The sequence below is a fragment of the Agelaius tricolor genome, unplaced genomic scaffold, assembly GCF_023055355.1.
Source record: "Agelaius tricolor isolate 1412-34295 unplaced genomic scaffold, bAgeTri1.0.p SCAF_7, whole genome shotgun sequence".
Taxonomy (NCBI): domain Eukaryota; kingdom Metazoa; phylum Chordata; class Aves; order Passeriformes; family Icteridae; genus Agelaius; species Agelaius tricolor.
The window spans coordinates 2,702,688-2,722,126 of NW_027269267.1; the positions used below are offsets into that span (position 1 = coordinate 2,702,688).

General features: G+C 45.5%; 1 protein-coding gene across 1 annotated transcript in view; it reads left to right on the top strand.

Annotated features, from left to right (window-relative positions):
• Positions 1-19,439, top strand: part of DYRK1A (dual specificity tyrosine phosphorylation regulated kinase 1A) — an 82,087-nt gene that overhangs the window by 19,632 nt on the left and 43,016 nt on the right. Inside the window, 1 exon segment of the mRNA XM_071430114.1 lies at positions 5,472-5,550. Coding sequence (XP_071286215.1) covers positions 5,541-5,550 — 10 coding nt within the window. The 5' untranslated portion in view covers positions 5,472-5,540.

Below are 19,439 nucleotides of genomic sequence, written 5' to 3' on the forward strand. Positions count from 1 at the left end.
GCTGAACACAAATTAATTTATCTGTCTTTTAGTACATTTGGTGTGTTTTAGTACATAGGAACCTGCAAGTGCCCAGAAAGGGAAAGGATATATTGGACTTTTATGCTGGAATCATAATTTACTCCTGCTTTCCTGCTGTGATGTTGCAGGTGATCCTTGGTTGTTGTACAAAGCAGAACTCAGTGCAGCTTGGCCATTTTTTTTTCCCTTTTCCTTCTCATGAATTATTCCTTAGCGAGATCATCACCTCTGTTGGTCACAAGAGCAGCAGTGAATTTGGGTGTGTTCAGCTTTCAAACGGGTGCAATTTGGACATTAAACACACGGGATTTCCCTGGTAACAAAGCACACTGCATGTGCTGGGTGCTGGCAGAACAATGATCCTGAAATTCCTCAGCTTTGTCCCTCTGGGAAGCTGTCAGTCACTGAGCACCCTGGCAGATTCATTAATCTAATTCCAATTGGATTGATTGTACTTCACATTTCACTGTGCAGTGTTTGCAATAAAACACCAAATCTGTGTCTTGGAGGAATCTTTTGCTCAGTTTGTCTTAACACCAAACCTCAGCACTGCTTGTGTAGTTCAGATGTCTAAATCCATTATATTCCAGTATGTTAATAACCCAAATTTCATGGTGGCTACCTCAGGATCATTTTCCTAGTAAATAAATAAAAAAACTTGGTTTCTAAGTAAGTATTTATATTTTATGTTGCTAGCAACAGGCCTGCCTGTGTTCACCGAAGGTCAGTGACCTGAATTATGTTCAGCTCTGCCAGCAGTGTGTGTAGTCATGAGAAATGCAGGGGTTTCTCTGTATTCCACCAGTAGGACTTGAAAAATTACAAAATAATCTTTTCACAGAGGAAAAACTTGAATGTGGCTTTGCAAAAAGATTCCATATCGAATCTTAGAATACAGAGATCCTGAATAAGGAAAATAAGTCCCTCTATGAAGGGTTTTAATTAGTAAAATGTAAAAAATAAACCCCTCCCCAGCAGACTTCTCTTTTAATTAAATTTTCATGTTAATAATGGTTTTTGCACTTTAACTTTTAGGGGTTTAGAAATCTGATTGCTCTGAACCCAACTTTGATCTGCACTGAACCTATTGATGTGTGCTGGGTATTGAGTTTTGCAGGAAGGGGTGGATGCTCCTAAGGAATACAGGGAATAAAACTTTAATTCTCCAGGAGGCCAGCAGGGAAAGCAGGTCTGGGATGTGAGGAGGAGTCAGAAACGTGAGGAAGTTTTGTTATTCAGTGTCCCCATGTCCACAATGCCGTGGATTTTATCTGGAGTGGAGCTGCTCAGCATCCTCGGTGTGCCTGAGCCTGGGGTGACTCCACACTGGGATTGCTCAGGGCCAGGGAGGGCTCTGCAGGGGGATCCCGTCCCTGAACTGGGGGATCCCATCCCTGGAACTGGGGGATCCCATCCCTGAACTGGGGGGATCCCATCCCTGAACTGGGGGATCCCATCCCTGAACTGGGGGATCCCATCCCTGGAACTGGGGGATCCCATCCCTGAACTGGGGGATCCCATCCCTGAACTGGGGGGATCCCATCCCTGGCTCTGCAGGGGGATCCCATCCCTGGGGCTGGGGGGATCCCATCCCTGAACTGGGGGGATCCCATCCCTGGCTCTGCAGGGGGATCCCATCCCTGGGGCTGGGGGATCCCATCCCTGAACTGGGGGGATCCCATCCCTGAACTGGGGGATCCCATCCCTGAACTGGGGGGATCCCATCCCTGAACTGGGGGGATCCCATCCCTGAACTGGGGGATCCCATCCCTGGAACTGGGGGGATCCAGGAGGAAAACAGGAAACAAAAGCCCCGGTTAAAGTTTTAGCACAGATGATTTCTAAGAATTGCTCTCTTTGTTTTAGTAAAAGACATCAGCTTTTATTCTTCTCTTTGCTCTAGCACTTTCAGTAATTTGCTTTTTAACACCTTTTCTGTCATCTGTTCCTTCCTCTCCTCCTTTATTTCCAATTCACTTCTGTTCTGTACTGGTAAGGAGATCAAACTGGGTTCCTGAAGCCCAGTAAATGTTATTACTGAGGGGATTCTTTGGTAATGATCTTACAGACTGTGTGATGAGTAGGATTTGCTCTTGCCTCCTCTTATCATCAATTTATTATCTAAACCAGGAAGCCTTTGTGCATGCTGCCTGAGAGGCCTTTTGCTTTCAGAGCTTGGCAGAGCAGACACAGCTGAGGACACTGAGTTAAGGTGCTGCCCCTGCAGCCATGGGGCGCAGTTTGGTAGTCCCTATTTAAAAAACCCTAAAATTGTTACTTTTTGTGTTGTGTGACACTGTTACTGTCACAGGGATTACCTGCTTTGGGCTCTGCTGAGATTTCAAACTCCTCCTTGGAAATCAGGGTTTTTCCACTCTGGAATTCTCCAGGATGGGCTGATGGAGAGCTGGAAGGAGGCTGGGGCTGGGCGGGATCTGAGTTCCTGGTCAGCTCTGAAAAGCACCAATGTGTTGATTCCTGTTAATTGCCTATTAATGACTTTCTCACGTCAGCAGCTCTTCCTTAGTGCTGGTACCTCCTAAAGTGTCTTCTAAATTCTGAAATAGCTCCGGGCTCAGTGCTTACCTCTGCAGCTGCTGTGGGGGCTGAGCATTCCCACTCTGGAGCGGGCAGGAGGCAGCGCTTGAACATTCCAGGATATTTTGGCTGAAAGTTGCTCCAGCTCTGGTATAGTTGGGACTAAGCTGGGTCAGATTGAAACTGGTCTTGCACTGGTGGCACTGGGAGGGGTCAAGCAGTGCTGGAGCTGCAGGGGGGTAAAGACAAGAGAGTCCTTCAGTCCTTGAGCTGCTGCTGCTGCTGGCAAAGGCTTCCTGTAATCCTGCCGTAAACCCAGGGGTGCTGCAGGTAAAGGGAAAAAAGGATTTTGGCCAGAGAGAGATTGCAGAGCTGGGACTGAGGCTCTGCAGCCTCAGGGCACCTGTGTGGGATGGACAGACCTGGTGATCCAGGACAGGGAGGAGCTGGAGAGCCCAGAGGAGGCTCCAGGATGGGCAGAGGGATGGAGCAGCTCTGCTGGGAGGAAAGGCTGGCACAGCTGGGATTGTTCACCTGCACAGGAGAAGCTTTGGGCTGAGCTCAGGGTGGCCTTGCAGGGCCTGCAGGAGCCCCAGGAAAGCTGGAGAGAGACAATTTCCAGGGCATGCAGGGACAGCACCCAGGGAATGGCTGCCAGTGCCAGAGGGCAGGGCTGGGTGGGATCTTGGCAATGAGGAATTGTTCCCTGGCAGGGTGGGCAGGGCTGGGATGGAATTCCATCCCTGGATCCCTGGCAGTGCCCAAGGCCAGGTTGGACACTGGGGACATTGGAGCAGCCTGGGACAGTGGGAGATGTCCCTGCCATGGCAGGGGTGGAATGAGATGATCTTTGGGGTCCTTCCAACCCAAACCTCTCTGGGATTCCATGATTCCATGAGTTATCCAGGTCCAAGCCTGGCTGATGTCATTTATCAGCCCAAGAACCTGAACACTTCAAGTTATCGGGTGTCAAATTCTCCTCACTAAAATAATAATCCAGGCTTTGGGGTGAGGGATAATGAACAGGGGCCAAAAGTAGAGGGAAGTTGTGGATTCCACATCCCTGGAAGCATCTCAGGCCAGGTTGGACACTGGGGCTGGAGCAGCCTGGGACAGTGGGAGGTGTCCCTGCCATGGCAGGGGTGGCACTGGGTGATCTTTAAGGTCCCTTCCAACCCAAACCATTCTGGGATTCCATTGTTTGTTTGTTTAAAGAAGAGTTTGCTCTTCCTTCTTGTTTCTGTTGAGTCCCGGGGCTCTGAGCTGGCTCAGTGGACTCAGCACCTTTCACTCAAACCAAAGGGATTTAGGCACAAAGAGTGCCCAGTGTGTAGGACCTGCTGTGGCCTCAGCAGTGCCCCTGGCAGCTGTGGATGTGGCAGTGCCATCCCAGGGCACTGCAGCCATAAAAGGGCCGTGGGTTCAGGATATGGGATGGCCACTTTTAGGGTTTCCCCTTTTTTGGGGGGGCACGGCAGCAAAAATTCACCTGCTCCTAAACCACCAACGCCAGCACTGCACCAGCTGCTCCTACACAGACCCAACAAGCAGCTCCTTGTCCTCCTGCCCCTTCCCTGTCTGTGTGTGACTCTGGAGTGGCACAGGGACAGGCCAGCGTGGTGGCAGGGGGGCAGCAGGCCCAGGGTGGGCTCTCATTGTCGGGGGGAAATGGAGCGAACGGCGCTCGCTGCTCACCGTGCAGGGCTGGGAGCGGTTCAGGCTGCTCACACTGCCTGCAGTTCCATGTTTCAGGAGGTGGTTAAATAATAATCACAGCTCTCCAACTCCAGCTGGTCAGTCACTTGCAGAGCTCTCTGAAAGTCTCGGGAATTCTGAGTGGGTTTGGTGTTTCCATAGGTTGGACAGTACCAATGATTGTTGGAGAACAAGGGAAAAATAAATGCTTGGGAAATGCTTTGACTAGACTTAGTTGCTGGCTGTTGTGTTTGGGTTTTAATTTAATTTTTTTGTTCATAATCCTGCTGTTCTTCTTAATTTCCATTAGGATTTTCTCAAAAAAAGAAATATATAATAATTGCTATAATATATAATATATATTATATAAGATAAAACATATATAATATACAACATAATGACATACATAAAAATATAAAATATTGTATTTATTATTATATATACTTTAATATATATGACATATAAATTATATATAAATAAGAACAAATATATAAAATATATAATATATGATATATTATATATAATACATAATATATATTATATTATATATTATATATTATATATCTTATATATTATATATCATATTTATCATATATATATGTATATATGTATATATATATGTATATGTATTTATCATATATATATGTATGTATATATATAAAATATCATATATTATTTATCATATATATTGACAGAAACTCCTGTCTTTATATCTCTCTGTCTATGGAAAATACAGTTTTATTTTTCTGAGCATGTTTTAATTATTTGCAGCAAGGTGAACCTAATTTAATTTCATCAGGCCATGAGGAGAAATGAACTTTAACATTTAGGAATTTATATGCATTTCTAGTTCTGTTTCTTGTAGATTCGGGGAAATCCCACAAGTTCAGTTGTGTTTTAGAAATTTTGTACTGAATTTCTGTGAAAATCCAAGCATTTCAGGGCTTGGCAAAGATGGGTAACTGAGAGATTTTTGGGAGATCTATTCAATGGCCAGTTGAAATTTAAGTTAATACTTTACATTTTGACACTTGGAAAGTTTTTCTCAAACCAGATATCAGTAGCAAATAAATCTTTGTCATGCCTGTCTTTGCTTTTCTTGCTGGAAAACTTCATTTTCTGTTTGGATTCCTTGCTTTAGCTCGGGCTTGAGCAGTTGTGGCTGCAGTTTAAGAAGTGAATTTTAGTTAATTTTTGCTTTTTTCTCCCTCTTTCAGTGTTGTTTGCTGCTGGACTCCCCCTGTCCCCACAACCCCGCAGGATGATATGAGCCTTGAAAGAAGACGATGCATACAGGTGATTGATATTGAGGATGTTTGCAATGACAAATGATGGATGGATGTTCTTGATGTGCTTCTTGGTGCTCTTCCATTCTCTGTCTCCCCAAATGATGTTGTTCCAACTTAGCAAAATACTGAAGAACCTGCAGAATTTTGGAATCTTTCTTTGCCCTTTCAAAAACTCTTCTGCAGCTTGGAAAACTCTTCTTCTTTCAGGAAGAAAATGGTTTTCCTGAATGGAAATATTGTTTTCAAAGTTTTTATGGGAATGCTTCTGAAGGTGCTGATTGATATTTTTAGGAAATTCTCCCTTTTTTTGGCTAATCAAAAATCCTGGAAGTGCCAAGTGTATTTGCAGCTTCCATGGCTGATTTTTACTTTTGCTGGAAATACAGTCAGGGAAAATCACAAGCAGTAGAAATAGAATAAAATTAAATTTGTCCAAGAGGGTTGCTCTAATTTTTTATACCCAAATGCCCTTATTTCAACCAGCTCTTTGGTTTGCTTGTTCAGCTTTAAACCCCAGGAATCCTTAAGGCTGGGGGAAAAAAAAAATCCAGGCAGATTTCCGTGTGCATGGAGCTCATCTCCTGATTGACAGTTTTCAGTTGCATCAGCTGTTGGTGCATAAACAGCTTTGGAGGGTCTGTTTACATGGAGCCTTTGGATTTGGACCAAGATGCTGGAAGTGGAGATTTCATTCCCTGAAAACCAAACATCTCTCATTCCACTCCCATGTTTGTGAGTTGTGTGCTGAAAGCTCAAGTCAAAGCAGGTCTAAAGAATTCTAAAATTAGGTTGGGCAAAGGAGAGGAGAAGGGAAAACTTCTCCAAAGGGATATTTCATTTTTATATTTCATTTTCAATATCTTAATCTAGAGGAGCAGCATTAAAAGTGTAGAAAATTGATGTCCCATCAGATTTGGGGAGCTCTGTGTAGTAGGCAGTGACAGATTAAAATAGAACCTAAATATTGAGAAAATGTTTTGAAAGCTTTAAAAATACTCATCCCACAAGTGAAAGGAGAGATAATGTTATGAAATTGTACCTTATGCATGACAGTGTTTGAGAGAATTCAGTTTCACATTGCAATGCATTATTCTGGTTTAAAACTTCCAACTTAAGCACTTTCAGTTTTGGTCAGAATTTCTGATGGTGCTGAACTTGTTAGAATTATGAGCTTGCAGCATTGAAATGGGTACAAGATTTTGAACTTTTAAGTGGTAATTCTGTCTCCTGCAGCCCAAATTCTTTATTTACAAGTCCTTTGATAAATAGAGATGAAAATGCAGGACAAAGACCTTTATGCCTGTGATGTGTTGGAAGTTAAAGAATTCAGATTTATTTGCATTTTCTGTTTATTAGGAGAGCCAGGCTTGGTGTGCTGAAGTTTTGAGAATGAGCAAGAATTGCAGGCTTCAAATGAGAGCCTGCCCTGTGATAATTCTGTGGGGCAGTGGCAGGAGGAGTCATTTGGTGACTCTGCTGATCTTGGTCTCAAGTTCAAAGTGGCTGGGGAGAGTCCTGAAATCGAAAGTTTTTGTGGTTCTTGGGGATGGCTCTCTTGCATTTTCAAAAGGTTTCTCGAGGGTGATTGATCAGAGGTGCCTGGTAATGTCTAAACTCCCTTTGGTTAAAGGGGGGAAGCTTCTCCAGGGTCAATAAATTTTTTGGTTTTATGGGCTTCACTTCATTGTCCTGGAAGCTGCTCTAAAGCCCTACAATTAACCACAGCAGAACTGGGGAAACAATCCCCTAAGAAGAAGATTGTTTCACTTCTGCCATGGAATACTTTAATTTTAGATCACCACTTAGGCTGAAAACACAGAAATATATTAAGGTCCACTGCTTTAAAAAAAAAAAAAAAGTGAAAATTTGAAGAAATGGGGATATTAAATGCTGTTTTCCAGTTTGAATCAGCAGGAAAACAAACTTGCAGCACATAGAAGTTCTCTTTTTGCCCTGTATAATATGTGGGACACCCAGCAAAAGGGCACTTTAAGGTGCTGTTTGGAGAACTGAAAGACTTTCAGTAATTTTATTGATGATCTGGAGCAGGGGATTGAGTGCACCCTCAGTTTGTGGGCAGCACCACTTTGGGCAGGAGTGAGGATCTGGAGGGTGGGAGGGCTCTGCAGAGGGGTCAGGACAGGACCCAGGGGATGAGGCCAGAGGGGTGGGGTCAGTGCTGCCCCTGGGTCACCACAACCCCAGGGAGCTCCAGGCTGGGCAGAGGGGCTGGCAGGAAAGGCCCTGGGGGTGCTGGGGACAGGGGCTGGACACGAGCCCAGGGGTGCCCAGGGGGGCAAGAGGCCCCTGGCAGCTGGGCTGGATGAGGAATTGTGTGTGCAGCAGGAGCAGGGCAGGGATTGTCCCTCTGTGCTGGCTCTGAGAGCCCCTCCAGGGCTGGGCCCAGTTCTGCTCCTGCAGGAGAGCCCTGGAGGGGCTGGAGCGTGTCCAGGGCAGGGAACGGAGCTGGGCAGGGGCTGGAGCCCCAGGAGGGGCTGAGGGAGCTGGGCAGGGGCTGGGGCTGGAGCAAAGGAGGCTCAGGGGCCCTTGTGGCTCTGCACAAGTCCCTGCCAGGAGGGCACAGCCGGGGGGGTCGGGCTCTGCTCCCAGGGAACAGGGACAGGAGCAGAGGGAACGGCCTCAGGCTGGGCCAGGGCAGGCTCAGCTTGGACAGCAGCAGCAATTTGCCCATGGCAAGGGAGCTCAGGCCTGGGGAATGCTCAGAAATCTGTGGATGTGGCACCTGAGTTCATGGTCTGGAGATGGAGCAGGCAGAGTTGGGTAATGGTTGGGCTTGGATGGTGTCAGAGGTGTTTTCCAGGTGTTTTGATGATTCCCTGATTCCCTGTTTGTTTACTTGTGGAGTTTTTAGGATCTGTTCTGCTTTTCCCTAGAACAGTGCCATAAGCAAAGCTGGGGTTCAGCTCTTTACAGGAAAAGCCAAGTTTGTATTTCAGTCATGTTGTGGTAATACCTTAGAATGTGATTAAAAAGTGTTTCCAGAATGGGAATTTTTCACTTCTTTGTCCTTTGGAAGTCCCTCCAGGAGCCTTTGGGAAAGCAAGGAAGCAAACACTGCTGGGTGTAGTGAGGCTGGTGATCAATCATCCTGCCCATACTCACTTTTCATTGTGTGGTGGCATCAAATTTGGGATTGTGCTGGGTTCCTATAAGCAGGGATTCATCTTGGTTAAAAGTTGGTGTTCCCAGAGTTCCTGCTACCCCTTTTCCTGCTCCTATGTAACTCAGTGGTTGCTTGTTCTTTTTTTCCCTCTTTTTTTTAATGGAGATTTCTTATAAAAATCATTTGGTTTTATAACAGCTTTCTGGTTTTGACTTTTGTAGTTATGCTGGAGCCTGAGGAATATGGATCTAAAAATACTGACTTGTCTTGATTTCTAAGCTTTTGAAGAGCTCAAAGCTCCTTTTTGTAACCTTTGTAAGAAAACAGAGTAACATAATGGTTACAGCAAATTATTCTCATCAACATGGAATTATCTTGGATGCACCAGAGATGTTGAGGACCAAGGAAATGTGATAATGGTGTAGTCAAGTTTGATAAGATATTGAGGGTGCTCATATTGCTCTTAACTTTATAAAAAATGAACATTTATTACATTTCTAAATTTATAAAAAGTGTTGGAAAAGAATAAAAAGAGCCAATCCAATAGTTTTCAATAAGGATACTGCAGGGGCAGTTCAAGAGGTCTCACACAGGTACCTGTCCTCCCCAGCTGTGTTCCTTGTTAAAATACAGCAGATCTGGAGAAGGGTTCTGGGAAGTTCTGGGCTGGGTTTAGGACCTGCAAGTGTCCAGGTGTTTGTTTTATTTAGAAATACATGGAAGTGGAGAATTGGGCCATGGCTCTCACATCTCCTATTTCATGTTTTAGTTGCTGATTTCATTGGGCCTGTAGCTATTTTTAAGGATGTTTTTATATGTCAGAGTGAGAAAACCCCACAAACCAAAGCAGAAAACCCCTCTGTTGTTGTGCAGCCAGAACAAAGAGTGTTTGGAGCTCACCTGTGGTACCTGAACTGGAAGATTTACCAGGAAAATCCAGAAATTCCTGGGCCAGCACCAATTTCTCCCTCCCTGGCTGTTCCTGGGGCAGTGGAGATGCTGGCCCTGGGCTGGCCAGGTCACCACACCTGGGGGGTCCAGCTGGTGGCACAAAATCAGGTTTTGAAAGGGCAAAAAAGGTGCAGGTGCTGATTCCCTGCTGGGCACAGAGTGGCTCCTGCTGCTTTTGTTTGTGGTTCCAGTTGGATTCTGGCTGGCTGGGCCCTCCCAGGGAGTTGGTGGGGGACGTTCAGGTCCTGGCTGAGCAGATCAGCCCTGAAGATCCCACCAAAATCAGGTCTGAGACTGAGCTGCTCAGGTTGCAGGTTTGAAATACAGGCAGCTAATGATGGCTTGGATATTCCTGGGAAATATTTTTATTTTTATCTTTATTTTTATCTTTATTTTCATTTTCCTTGGATATTCCTGGGATGATGATGATGATGATGATGATGATGATGATGATGATATTATTATTATTATTATTATTATTATTATTATTATTATTAATAATAATAATAATAATAATAATAATAATAATCTATATTATTTTAGTATTATTAGTATTTTAGTATTATTTTTCTATTATTTTTATTATTCTCATTTTTTATTTTTATTTTTCCTTGGATATTCCTGGGAAATATTTTTATTTTTATTTTTATCTTTATCTTTATCTTTATCTTAATTTTCCTTGGATATTCCTGGGATGATATTATTATTATTATTATTATTATTATTATTATTATTATTATTATTATTATTATTATCTATATCTATATCTATATCTATATCTATATCTATATCTATATCTATATTATTTTAGTATTATTTTTCTATTATTTTTATTATTCTCATTTTTTATTTTTATTTTTCCTTGGATATTCCTGGGAAATATTTTTATTTTTATTTTTATTTTTTATTTTTTATTTTTATTTTCCTTGGATATTCCTAGGATTAACCCCTGCTTTTCCATGGATAAATCCATCCCTTTGCAGCAGGCTTTTGGGAGTTTCTGTGCCACAGCAGTGCTCCTCAGGCTGCAAGTGGAAGTTCTGCTTTTCAGAGATGGAGTCATTGACCTCAATGAATGATAACCTTGAAGTCAACAGACTAAATTAATGCTCTACTTTCTGAATTTGAGAGCAGCAATGTGAAAACCTGGACAGCTAAAGTTAGATTCGTGCATCCATATTTAAGAAGTTGCCTATTTAAAAGAAAAGGGTTTTTTTCCCCCTCCTCCTCCAGAATGGCTCAGTACCTGTGATATTGAAAATTGAAGTTTTCAGCCTCAGCCCCCATCTAAGAGGAAACAAAATCCAGGATTTTGGCATGGAATTACAGCCTGGTAGAGGATGCTGCTTTCCTTATTCAGGAACAGATCAGAGCATCTAAACCAGAAAATCTTTAGGTGCTGCTGTTCTTGTGTATAGTTCCAGTATTGTGGAAAAGTAATTTCTATTCATTTTGCCTCCCAATACATGTGACCCTCTGTTTAAAACTTGTTGAGGTAACTTTCAATGAAGTTCTAAATTGTGAAGAGGTTTCTTTATTGCAAGACTGAAACTTATTTCTGTTGCTGATTTCTAAGAGCAAAGAAAAAAAATTATTTTGGACAAAACCAAAATAAAATTCAGATCAAAAATCACAATAATAACTCTTAAAAATTATTTACCTTTTCCTGAATGATTGGTCAGTGCACTGAGAATGCCTGAGGTCTATAATGAACACAATGCTGGAAATAAAGAGCTTTTAAGGTCAGTGTTCAGGGTGGGAACAAAAGGAAAGATTCTCTTGGGCAAGGCAGCAATGGGATATGAGACTGAGGTCATGGGGTCCCAGGATTGTGCCTTGTCCCAGGGATTTGGGACACCCCAAATGAGGGGCTCAGGGCTGCTGGGGGTGGCCCTGTCCTGTCCATCCCATGTTGTGCCTGTTCCTGCTGGCCTGGGGGGGAACCTCAGCCCTGTGCTCCAGGAAATGGCCCTGGCTCACATCCACAGGGAGCTCCTTCCATGGCCTGGCAGCTTTCACACCTGAAATGTGCTCCTGAAGGACCCCCAGAGCTGCAGCAGCAGCACTCCATGGGCATTGCATGGAATCCCTGGGGCTGGAAAAGCCCTCCCAGCCCAAGGAGTGCCAGCTGTGCCCTCCTTGTCCCCAGCCCAGAGCACTCAGTGCCACCTGCAGGGATGGGCACTCCAAGCCTCCCTGGGCAGCTCTTTCCAAGGCCTGCTCACCCTTTCTGGGGACACAGCACCCAGAATTCCTCACCATTGGATGAGCTGGACTTTAGGTGGCACCACTTGAGCTCCTGAGCATTTTCTGTGTTGGATCCACAAGCAGGGCAGCAGATGTTTGTGGGGGGCATCCTTCATAAATCATGGAGCCAGGTGGAAACAAGCTCTCCCCATCCTTAAAGTTCTGTTCCTTTGGGGTTAGGTTTTACAGTACAGACACCATAGGATGGCTCTCTTCACAGCCAGGCCTGAGCAGTTCTTGGCAAGTTCTTGGCAGTTCTTGGTAAGGATTCCATTTATAATCCTTCATCAGGCCGGTGAACTGGGCAAATATTGCTCCTAAATCCCGCTGAAATGGGACATTCTCATTTGTAAGGTTTGTATTTCTCTTTTTCTAGTCAGGCTGGTGCTCCCTGTTCTGTTCAATTCACTTTGTGCTGGGTGGTTTTTGTTGTTTCTACCAAACCTCTGGCAGGCAGGGCTGCCCAGATGTGTCTGCTTGATTGCTGGCTCAGGCTGATGTGGGGTCAGGCTGGTGGATCCCCAGCTTTGCAGAGCAGCCCAGGGTGTGCCCAGCTTGGTGACAGGGCTGTACCCAGGGTTTTGCAGAGTTTCCAGGTCTCAGTGTGCAGTCAGCTCTCCATGCACAGTTTGGATATTTCCAGGACACAAAGTCAGCCCTGTGCTGTCACTGGGTGCAGCTCAGACGTCATCTGAGCAGGTCTGCTCAGACCCTGCTGGATTTAGGAACACAATTAAGCTTGGAAAATGTAAAAGTGGCAATGTTGGACTCTCAGATTTCTGCTGTGAGGCCACAGTCTCAAAACCACATTTGTTGATAAGCTGTTAAGGACAGAGATTAGATTAGAGAGCAAGAAGCAGAGTTTGTTTTCAGCAGTGACACATCAGATTTGAGGTTCTGACCTTGCACTTGTCCTGGGAAGAGCAGGGAATGCCCAGCCCAGCTTGGATCCATCAGCCCAAGGAACAGCCTGGTTCTGAGCCCCAGCACTCCCTGACACTCACACCTAACCCCTGGTTACCTCTGGCTGGGTTAAATCCCAAAATACCTTTGGGGACCTTGCTTTGGGTTCACTGCACACAGAGGCAGCTGTTGGACACCTCTGCTGGACAGGGGAACAGGGGGCAGCAGTTTTGAGAAAAGAAAACTTTTGAGAAAAGAGATTTGTTCTTGATTTCCTCCTTCCCTGTTGGTGCTGGCATTTTCCTAACAAACTGGTTATTGGAAATGCCTTAAAAATCTGGGGATACAAGCAGAGAGCAGAGGATGAAGTTCCTCTTTTACTGGTTAATTCTGGGTCTTCTAACTGGTTTCTTTCTGTGCATACTCTTAACTTCTCCTTCACCTCATTGAATCTGCTTTGTGAACAGAGAGACAACCTCAAGTTTGCTAAACCATCCAACACTTTGCTTTTTCTTTGCTACAATCAGTGAAAATTTTAATATTTGAGCAGCTTGCCTATTTGAGCTCAGTATTTTGGGGTGACATTGCCACTTGTTTGTGCTCCCTCAGATGTGATGGAGAGGGATCAGCAGATGTGCTGTGCCAGGAAATAAACAGGAGGATGATAAAGGTCTGTAAAGGTGAATGAAGTTGGTTTCATTTTTACCTGGTTTTGTAGGCAGTGAGGCCTTTAATTAGAGAAAAGATTTAATACTGTAATTAAAGTCCACAATTGCTCAGGACTGCCTTGCCACTCCAGAAACATAAACTGTTTCTGGCCACACATGGAGATCCAGACATGGTTTTTAGCTTGGCTGTACCAGGGCAAGGTCCTGAAGATGCCTAAAAGGAATGATCTGCTTCTCCAAGATTTTACATATTGGTAAATCCATTCATCTGGATTTCCACATGTTGGAACTCAGCTATTAGTGTGAGTTCTGACTTGCTGTTCATGCCTCTCACTAGATCCACAAGCTGAGTGGAATATAAAACTGATTTTATCTTCATGTAGGTATGGAATAATGGCTTACATAGATTATATTAGATTATAAAATATAAAATAAATTACAACACCTCACCAAATAGATTTACCAGGTTTTGTACCTTCCAGTAATGCAGAGCCTTTGTGCTAGTTTGGAATAAAAGTGGGAATTAGGCCCTTTGAAATACTTCACTCACTGAAGTTTAGCAGAAGATCTGAAAGGCAGCAGATGTCCATCAGAATTCCATTTACAGCTCCACTTTAGGTGAGTCCAGATGTTCATGGGAGGCTCTGTGTTAGGCCCTTAAAGACTGTGTAAAAAAAGCAGCATTCTGATAATTGATTTATTCTTGTTTCTTAAGTTAAACCTTTCTAAAACTCCCAGCTGTAAAATAATTGTACAGTAATCATTTCACAATGCTGAGTAATTCCTGGAGACTTCCCTGAGTGCAGTGATGGATCCATGGTGTGGAGTTTTTGGGTATTTCTGGTGCTTAGAAAGGGATGTAAATAAGGCAGTGTTTCTTTCTAGGCTTAAATGTTCACATCTCTGGAGTTTTCTCCAAAATTCCATTTTTCAAAATTGGCTTGTTGAGGTCATGGAATCCCAGAATGAGTTGGGTTGGAAGGAGCTGAAAGATCATCTCATCCCAGCCCTGCCATGGCAGGGACACCTCCCACTGTCCCAGGCTGCTCCAGCCTGGCCTTGGGCACTGCCAGGGATCCAGGGGCATCCCCACCCTCCCAGGGAAGGATTTTTTCCCAAGACCCCATCCAGCCCTGCCCTCTGGCACTGGGAGCCATTCCCTGTGTCCTGGCACTGCTAAAGGGAGAGGGACTGAGGCAAAATCCAGGTCTCCAAGGGATTTTTCCAAGTTCACAGGACAATGCACCAGGCCAGGAATGGGATGGGCCAAAACCACAACAGCCATGGCACGAGGTTTGCCTGGTGTGAGGATTGGGCAAAGGATGGGAAAAGTGCTCAGAGGGGAGAAGAAATCCCAGGTTGAAACAGAAAAGCAGCCAGAGAATCCCAGAATCCCTGAATGGTTTGGGTTGGGAGGGGTTTTAGGGATCACCCAGAGCCACCCCTGCCATGGCAGGGACACCTCCCACTGTCCCCAGTGTCCAGCCTGGCCTTGGGCACTGCCAGGGATCCAGGGGCAGCCCCAGCTGCTCTGGGCAAGCTGAGATGTTGAAGGGAAACTTTAATCCCAGCATTAAGATAATTATAATAAAGAAATAGTTGGGAAAAAAATACAAGTTTGTTCTTGGGTGCTTTAATTTAGACCAGTTTGTGATGATCTTGTGGTTTGTCATTGGTGAGCCTCAGAATTATTCCTCACCTTTAATGTCCCTGGGCAGGTGTTTGATAAGAGCATGAAACTCTTTTATTTAAATCCTGCAAAGACAAAGGGTCACTCACAGCCCAGAATCTGGGGGTGAGCAGAGCAGAGTTATTGCCCAATCACTGTTACTCCAGCTATTGGCCAGTGCTGTTGGGGTGGTTTCCTTTCCTTACACCCCAGAATTTTACAGATTCAGTTCCCTTCAGTTTCTGAGCCTGTCCTGCTCTGCCATTTTCCCTGGCTGGGGGGAGGCTGTCTCAGGGAGGAGCCTCGATGTGTGAGCTGTGCCAGCAGAGAGCTGCAGGAGCAGATGTGGTCAGAGGAGCTCTCTGAGCACCAGTTCCCACACTAAAGGAGCTGCTTCCCTGTTAGCACATGGAGAGCTCCCATCTCTGCTCTTCCCTGTCCTGGCTGCCTGCTGGGAAGGATTCCTGGGATGTGCTGGATCCAGGGGTACCCAGCTGCTTCCATCCTTCCTCAGCTCCTAATTCCACTGTTGTCCTTCAATCCTTTTTCTCTCTCTTTGGACCTATGATGTCTCAGGAGAAAATTGCTTTTTTTTCCCCCTCTTGTCAAAGCAGAAAACCCCAGGGTTGTTCTATCTTTTGTTATATATACATAATATATAAATATATATATATATAAATATAACTTCATTTTTCCTGACCTGCAGCTGCAGGAGTATTCCTTTGCTTCTTTCTCCCTTACAAAGCCTGGGAGAATTTTGTGTTGCTTTCCTTCGAAAGTTCAGCTTTTCTTCCACCTTCTGAGAAATTTTATCTCAAAAGTTGTTCTTGTCCTCTGGCTTGGGCTGACTTCATGGACTTTAGGAGTCTTCATGATTTCTCTTGTGAAGAAAAGAGATTTTCCTCAGAAAAAAAAGAGGCTGTTTCACACCCAAATCAATGGGTCAGTTTTCAAGTTAGGATTCTGCACCTTCAGCTTAAATTCTGTGTTCAGCTTTGTTTTCCAACAAAGATTCTGGTAGCAAAAGGCCCCAGGCAACGACTGTTTGGATCCTGAGAAAGGCAAAAAGTAGTTGTTGTGTTTTTTTCTTTTTTTGGTGTTTTCTTTTATGTCTGGAGGCATGTGGAGCTCCAGGGGAAGGCAAGAAGCACAACTTCATTTTTTCTTGGGAGAAATCCAGGCTCTATAGGCTGCCATCCAAATGCAAAAATTCTGACACTTCTCTGCTCAGAAAAAGTGCCACCAAAAGGGAGCCAGCTGAATACTCCACTTCTTCAATAGAAGGCACTTTCCTTAAATAGAATTTGGGAGCTAACTTTGTCTGGAGCAGGGATTTGGGTTCAAAACACTTCCAGATCCGTGGTGACGTCTTTGCACTTCTTCAGAGTTTCTCACTCTGGCTCCAGGTATTTGGGTAAACACTCCGTGGATGTTCAGACACCTGAGGAATCATTTGTGTCCTGGAATTCCATGAATTGTAGCCTGTACAACAACATGAATGAAAAATCTGCTTCACTTTTTTTTTTTCTGGGAAGGGGTTGGTGGAGCAGAAGGGAATTCTTGCTTTCATAGAATCCTGGAATGATTTGGGTTGGAAGGGATTTCTAAACTCATCCCATTCCCACCCCCTGCCATGGCAGGGACACCTTCCATGATCCCAGCTTGCTCCAAGCCCTGTCCAGCCTGGCCTTGGACACTTCCAGGGATGGGACATCCACAGCTTCTCTGGACAACCTGTGCCCCATCCTCACAGGGACCAGATCCTTCCCTGCCAATACCCTCTGCACAGACACAGGTGCTCAGCATTCACAGCTTGGTCACAGGATTTTGTTGTTTGACTTTGTGTCACACTTCCTCCCGTGGATCCCAGTTTATTAGCAGTAGTTTCTGCCATCAGAAATCCACATTATCCTCCATAACAGATGAGCTCTGTCTTCCCAAGAAGCTGCCCTGACCCATTAGGAAGATGGTTAATCTCCCTTCTGGGTGAGCCTTTTGATCAATTGAGAGAAAAGGGAATTGGTGTCTTCTGGGCAAGTCTGGGTAGCAGCTCCTTAAACAAAGTGATTTGGGCTCCTTTCAGCACCAGCTCCTAATGAACCCTGGGGATTTCATCAAAGACCAGGTAATTAGACAGGGGCTGCACCTTTGCATTAATGGCACCTCTGACTGAGGCCTGGCTTTCCTCATTCACACACAGGAACTGGTCAGGTTTGGAGGACAAGAAATGCCTCAGGAGGTTTTTGGAAGCATCTGGACAAGGTGCTCCATGAGAAGCATTGCTGTGCTCAGCTTTGGAGAGCCAGGGGGTCTTTCCTCCAGCCCTTTCTGGGGTCCTCAGCACAGTTCCAAGGGAAGGGACAAGCCCGGGAAATTCCAGGTGTGACTCTGTGCTGATGTGGTTCTGGCCCTCAAGAGTGAAATCAATCCTGTCAGGTGGGAACACAAAATGACCCTGGTGTGTGACCTTCCCAGGGGACAGGAGGCTCTGCTCAGGGGAACAGGGACAGGACAAGAGGAAAAGGCCTCAGGCTGGGCCAGGGGACACTTGGCTTGGACACCAGGAGGAATTTCTTGACAGGGCTGTCAGATATTGGTGTTCAAGCTCACCCAGTTCCACCAGCATCACCCCAAACCCTGTCCCCAAGGGCCACATCCTGACTCCTCCTGAGCACTCCCAGAGACTCCAAACCTCCCTGAGCAGCTCATCCCAAGGCCTGACCACTCTTACATGGAAGGTTTCTCCTGATATCCAGTCAGAACCTCCCCATGCAACTCACCCTTGATGGTATTTTGAAACTTTGGAGTGTTGGCTAAAGGTGCTCAGTGCCATGACCCCTGAAGGGTCTGCCATGCTTTCCTCTCACAAATGGTGACAAAGACAATTTTCCACTCTGTCCACTCCCTCTTGTTTGCAGAGATGTTGGGCAGTCTCCCCTTTTGTGGGGCAGAAAAAGAAGGGAAGTCCTCTCTGTCGGACACGGTTGGGCTCTCTGGAGCTGCAAGGAAATCACTGCAATCCAACAAACTCCCAAAGAAGCCTTGAGGAGCTGTGTGAGCTTGAGTGACATTTGGAAGCAGTTCTGTGCTCTCTTGGCCAGCAGGCCAGAGAACAGCCCCGTGCTGCTTTCAGCCCAGATGCTTTGGCAGAGCCCAGCCTCGAGTGTCGCCACTGCTTGGCAGAACAACTGGTGCTGCAGAGCAGGAGCAGCTGCTTGGGGCTTCTCCTGCTCCTCCTGCACCAGGACCCTGCTCTCTGCAGTGCTTTTGGAGCAGGAGAAACAATATTGCTCTTTGTTCCTGGTAAGGCTTTCAGTTCTTCCATGGACTTGGTGAAAAGTTGGGCTCCATGGCAGTGATGAGAATAATGAGTTATGTGGCTCTTGTTGTCGAAAAATGTCCTAGAGGTGGCAGATCCTGGCCTTGTTTTGAACTTTCTCCTCCAAATTCATGGAATCCCAGAATGGTTTGGGTTGGGGGGGGACCTTAAAGCCCACCCAGTGCCATGGCAGGGACACCTCCCACTGTCCCAGGCTGCTCCCAGCCCCAGTGTCCAGCCTGGCCTTGGGCACTGCCAGGGATCCAGGGGCAGCCCCAGCTGCTCTGGGCACCCTCAAGTCCCATTACCTTGAGGACTGTTTGATAACGGCCCTCAGTGATGTCCTGCTGGGACAGGGACATTTCTTTGGGGTGGCATTTCTTTGGGGTGGCATTTCTTTGGGGTGACATTTCTTTGGGGTGGCATTTCTTTGGGGTGGCATTTCTTTGGGGTTATACTTCTTTGGACTAACGTTTCTTTGGGGTGGCATTTCTTTGGGGTGGCATTTCTTTGCATCCCCTCTCAATCATCTGAGCCTGGCACAGCCCTCGCTCCATTAAGTTTTCACTCATGGTAGGAGAGCACTTCCAACTTCTTCCCTCTTCTCTCCCCCTTCTGCTTGTTTTGAAGTTTCTCAGGGAAGTCAGGCTGTCCCAGACTCCTCCTCACGTGTGTGTTTGCAGAGTCCTGCCCGTGCCATGCATGGAGCTGAGTGTTCTGTTCCTTAAAAGCTCAGTGCTGAAGCTCTGAAGCTCACTGATACCTCAGCTTTTAAATAAAGAGTTTGTGTGTTATTATTTCACTTTTCTTGATTTGCAGTGACTTCACCCTTGGTGACATGACCTTGTAGGAGGCCGTGGTTCCTTTGCATTGCAGGACAGTCATGTCTGGTGCCTGTCAATGTGGTTTTCACAGTGTCCTCAGGAGCTGGGAACATTCCCTGACCAGGCCAGGGCACGGTTTTGTTTGAATTAAAAGCCTTTAGGGGTTCGAACTTCATGAACATTTCTGCTGT